Source organism: Patiria miniata, unplaced genomic scaffold, assembly GCF_015706575.1.
Source record: "Patiria miniata isolate m_02_andy unplaced genomic scaffold, ASM1570657v1 HiC_scaffold_18, whole genome shotgun sequence".
Classification (NCBI taxonomy): Eukaryota; Metazoa; Echinodermata; class Asteroidea; order Valvatida; family Asterinidae; genus Patiria; species Patiria miniata.
The window spans coordinates 18,105,838-18,111,647 of NW_024037056.1; the positions used below are offsets into that span (position 1 = coordinate 18,105,838).

Here is a 5,810-nt window from a genome sequence, read left to right on the forward strand (position 1 = left end):
AGCTCAGAATACCGATAGCTGATTCAATGACTTCACCCTCGAAAACGATGTTCAAATAATTATCTTTTGCTAAGAAAATATTAGTTAAAGCATGGAGGAAAGTGGTAAGAAATTGCTTCAGATCACACCACAGAACATCTAGAATCCATTTTTTTCCGGCCCCGAACCCCCACGCCGTAAGGGCTTCGCGCTTCGCGCTTCGCCCCCCCACTTTTGAGAAGCGATTGACGCCCCTACATGACGCCCCCCATGAAATGTTCCAGCCCCCCCAGCGCCCCCCCCCCCCCCACTGAAAAATTCCTGGCTACGCCACTGCATATATTTTATAACCAACAATGTGGATTATCGCAAAGAGTGTCTTGTCTTCATTGACATACTGCTAGTCTATGGTATGAACCGGTATAACCCGGTAGCATGAGTAGGCTGTGTCTTTCCACTGGATCTTCCAGACCTTTGATTGTGTTTGGCTTTGGCCCCTTGGTCCCTGTCATTGGTAAATCGACCCAAAATAGGCCCCTTCTCGACGAAAGGATTCATGTGACGTGAGGCCAAGGCTTCAAGTGGTTGGGACATTCAAGGCTTTCATGTGATGAAGCGGCGATCTGGAAACTTCTCGTTTCTAGGCTTTTAATAACTGTCTAATCGATTTATATACAGAGGACGCCGACAGACACGCCAAGAAAGAGCTTGTGGCCGAGTTGCAGGTGATGAACACAGTTGGCTCTCATCCAAACGTGGTCAAGCTGCTGGGATATTGTATAGAAAAAGGTATATGAAAAATCTCACCGAAAAGTCCGATTCCATTCTGACTAAATCTGTGGCAGAAGATCATTACAGGCTGACATTTTCACCTCCAGTTTCCATTTGGGTGTTCCCTTTCCCGAGTATTGGAGGGATTACCAATAAGTCTTGTGACCCTGGGCTGGTGATTTGGAAGAGATAAAGAGTACAGCCACCTACACAAAATGAGTTGTGACCGACTTGAGCCACTTATGTGATTTATTCTAGATCCCGTGTACGTGATCGTTGAGTACCTTGCTAAGGGTGACCTGAAGAGTGTTCTGATGGAGTATCGAGACAAGGATCCAGGGACAGGTTACTCCAACCTACCTGGCTTGAGCAAATCACTGTCTAGGACATTGGTCAAGTTTGCATGGGATGTGGCAAATGGAATGGCTTATATATCCTCACTAAAGGTAAAACAAATCAATATATCGATTATTGGTACACATGGTCATTGAAATATCGATTATCAGTATGCCACGGTCACTGCGCACGTGAAATCCAATGCCACACCAATCACGGATGTGATAGTCAAATCAGAAGTCACTACTATACTGGGCGGCACATTATGTGAATCGATCTATTTTTTCTCTACTACGCTTATAGAACCGGTGCACTCGTTAATTATGCTGATCTTGGGTGCATCCAAATTTCGGTGTTGGCAACTGCGTTTATTCTAAGAGGCATAGAGGAGCAACATCCTATCCGTCTATGACCAATGGGTTCTTCGTCGGGCACGATTAGTTATAATTTTGGAAAGCTTGTATATTAGGTCAAGTATTTCATCTACCACAAAATTCAGGTGGTGGGCTGCGTTACAACTGATAATGTAATAACCAACCGATAATGTAACAACAATTGACCGATACTGGATCACTAACCAATAAAGTTACAAAAAAACGACTAATAATGTAGTAGAAAGTGCTATTCTAATTAACAGTCCATTGTTGTGACATTATCAGTCCTAACCGATAATGTAACAAAAATGTACTGATAGTGTAGTAACATTTACACTGTCGGTCAATTTTTGTTACATTATCGGTTACTAGTGAAACAGTATCAGTCAATTGTTGTTACATTATCGGTTGTAACAGCTTGTCAGGGTAAAAGGCCAAGCGTTCCTGTGCTCGTTACTGGGAGTAAATTCCACCAAAGTCGGTGAGATGGGTAACATAAGTAACAAAACATTGTCAGTCACTCAATGAGATAGAAAGTAAGATGACACAAGACCATCAAGAATGATCTTTTGAGATCAGAGACAATCTTACTTTCTGCATTTGCTTCTTAGTTTGTTTTACACCAAGCTGCTTGTTGGTATAATGAGTGGATTTATTTAGATTTTCTGTTGCATTATTATTTTTTTTCAGTATGTGCATCGTGACCTTGCCGCTCGTAACGTGCTGGTGGGAGAAGATATGGTGTGCAAAGTGTCTGATTTTGGACTGGCCCGTGACGTTATGAACACCCGCATCTACCATCGAGAATCACAGGTACCATATGAATACAGGTTCAGCAATATCTATATAGATCCGTCCAAACGAGACATCATCAAACTTGCACACTGTATACATCTATTTGATACGAGCCGCACAATTGTCAAACGACAGCATTGCGAGATCACAGTTTTAGCTTAAAACAGTTCCAACATAGAACTTGAAAATTGAAAACATTCACAATAGACTTACCTGTCCGCAGGGTCCTCTTCCAATGCGTTGGATGGCGTTGGAATCCATTTTTGATGACGTGTACACAACAAAGAGTGATGTATGGTCTTTCGGGATCCTGCTGTGGGAGATTGTGACACTTGGTAAGTACAAGACTGTAACATAAATTCGTATTTAATTCTAATTTAATTTTATCAATTTATTAGACATGTATTTTGCACTCTCTGAAAAAACAAACAAAGTCAGATGACATAAAGTACACTACAGTAATATTAAAGTAAGGACAAATTATGAAGGCAATTATAAAATAATACTTAACAACTAATTTGTTAAATCAAGGTTAATAATTAAGGAGCATATACCTGTTCACTTCAGCCAAGGTTTGTAGGTGGAACAGCCTGAACAAATTGTTCAACGTAAACGAAACATAAAAAACCCAAAAGAAACAGTCAGACACGCAAACGAAAGACAGACGAATCAAACGCAGTAAAGTCATAATGTAATGAAGCTGAATAAAACAAAGATGGGGAGCTAGGCAGTAAAAGAGGTGGATAATTTGGCGACATCGTAGACTTAGTTTTGCGACCAGCAGGCATTTTCCAAGACAAGAATGTGATTGGCAAGGATGAGATTGCTGTGTGACTTGCATGGATAAGATGAGCTTAGGGATCTGGAACGTGAATATTTGTATTGTGATTGAGCTCAGAGGTGTACGTGACTCACTAAGTCAGTCGCCATTCTTGATACTTGATATATATATATACATACATGAAAATTCAAATTGTGCACCTTGAACAATAGAGGACAATAGGTCCACTTTTGATGTGCGTATACAATACATAACGGGTATCGTCCTAAAATGCTCGATTATAAACAAAAGGGGTTAAATAGAAGGTCCGCGATTAAAGGTGTTTGCAGAATGTGTGCATGTTCCGAACGATTTTTTTAAAACATTGTCACAATAAAGATTTTTGACCATGTTGGCTGAAATTGTATACCGTGGCGAGTCTCTACAGTCAAATGTTTAAATACACCTCTATTTCCGACAGGTGCGCGGCCGTATCCGCTGTTGAGAGCAAAGACAATGATTAGCCAATTACAACAGGGCTATCGTATGCCGAAGCCTCGACAATGCAAGAAGCAGCTGTAAGTATTGTCGGTTTATGCGGAACTCTCGGAATACTTCAATTTTAATGCCATTACCCTTTGAAGATAGGAAATTTCAAAGTAGACATGGAGATTTAAAAAGTGGTTGTTGTTTGTTTCAGGTATGACATGATGTGCAGCTGTTGGCAGAAGAGTCCCAAAGACCGACCCAGCTTTCAGAGTCTGTATCAGCAATTGGACGACATGGTGTCTGAAGATGCAGTAAGTGACACACGATCAGCTATCAGAAAATTGGAGTTTTCTATTAGCTATCACAGGACTTGGTCGATATAACATAGCTAAAGAGGAGGGACCAATATTTTAATGTTAGCAGGAATAATTGGTGCAGCACTATCCCAACCCTGCGGCGCGCCAAAAGGTCTTTCTCCGTAAACATTAAATGACGATGAGAATACATGTATCCCTTGAATGAGATTGAAAATCACAGAGCAGCAGACTGCTAGCTAGATATTCATGCTGCGTTGGATCCGGGACAGGTTATTAGAAGCGAGGAGTAACATACACGAGTTTTTGGTAAACAAGAAATACACCAGAACCAACGTACTGCATCATTATAAAACCTGCAGAATTAAATCATTCAGTGCATATAAAATGTCTTTTGCCATAGTTTTCAACACATAAATGTAACTCACGTAACATAATGTTATTTCATTTTTTTAAGGACTATATCATCATCACCGACCTTGAGGAAAGCATATACGAAGATAACATCACCGACGACACCAACGAGAAACTGTGATATCTAATTACTTCAAAACGCTATATCTTAAGATAGAAACTTTCAGATATTTTCATGTCAAGTTACTACAGCGCTATTATCAAATGCTGTGTGTCACTTGAATTTACGGAGTGCGGGGAACAGCTTTGGACCTACTGAAAAGTTATTTGTGTAACAGAAAGCAGTATGTGTCATTTCACTCTGTTACTTCAACTAGCCGATTCATTACGTGCGGGGTACCTCAGGGTTCCATGTTGAGTACCTTACTATTTCTTCTTTATATTAATGATATATGTAGTACCTCAGACACCATATAACATTTTGTTTATTTGATGAAGTTTGTTATATACTCACGATATTGTAGATGAAGCAATTATTAACCTTAATATGGAACTTGAAGAGATCAGTACATACGTCTCGCAAATAAATTATGTATTAATGTCGCCATGTCAAATTATATGATTTTTGTGCCAATCAGTACAAATATACACACAATCTGTTCCTTTCATTTTGAATAACTCAAGGCTTAGTCAGGTTAAGATAACTAACTTCCTGGGTGTAACTATTGATGAACTAGCGGCCAAAATATCAAAGAACATTGGAATAAAGAATCGTTTGAAATATTATCTTTCCGTAAGATTTTATTAACATTGTATAATTCATTTGTTTTACCTTACTTAAATTAAAAATTAATGTGGCCTGACGTTGCGAACTTAGCAAGTTCTTCTTCAGAGGCTAAAACAGAAATGACAAAAGAAGGAACAAAACAAAACACAATGAAACTTACATATCAGCAAGGAGGATCACCACGAAGGGATACTGCAACAGAGAAGTTGAAACATGAAAAAAAGTAAGACTGCTGCAAACTGCTTACTGACTGGATGGACCTGAAATATATAAATCTAAAAATTAATGTGGCCTGACGTTGCGAACTTAGCAAGTTCTTCTTCAGAGGCTAAAACAGAAATGACAAAAGAAGGAACAAAACAAAACACAATGAAACTTACATATCAGCAAGGAGGATCACCACGAAGGGATACTGCAACAGAGAAGTTGAAACATGAAAAAAAGTAAGACTGCTGCAAACTGCTTACTGACTGGATGGACCTGAAATATATAAATCTAAAAATTAATGTGGCCTGACGTTGCGAACTTAGCAAGTTCTTCTTCAGAGGCTAAAACAGAAACTTACTTAAATTACTCAATATTGACTTGGGGTAGTTTGCCATCTAAGTGTAACAAAATTACTTACTTTACAGAAACGAGCAGTTCGTGTAATTTTAAATGCTGGTTATCGTGATCATTCTGATCCATTATTTGCTAAAATTAAATATATTACGATGTAATACCTTATATTACTATATTTTAGGACAATTAATGTATAAATTTATGCATAATTTACTCCCGTCCTGTTTTAATACTTGTTTTATCGTAGCATCTAACATTTATGTATATAACACTCGAAGTAGTGCTAGGGG

General features: G+C 38.8%; 1 protein-coding gene across 1 annotated transcript; it reads left to right on the forward strand.

The window, feature by feature from the left end:
• Window positions 1-414: 414 nt before the first annotated feature.
• LOC119725214 (tyrosine kinase receptor Cad96Ca-like) lies at window positions 415-2,613 on the forward strand. The gene is made up of 5 exons (XM_038196578.1): window positions 415-493; window positions 658-768; window positions 1,009-1,196; window positions 2,151-2,273; window positions 2,479-2,613. The coding sequence occupies exons 1-5, from the start codon at window positions 415-417 to the stop codon at window positions 2,611-2,613; spliced, it is 636 nt and encodes a 211-aa protein (XP_038052506.1).
• Window positions 2,614-5,810: the final 3,197 nt, after the last annotated feature.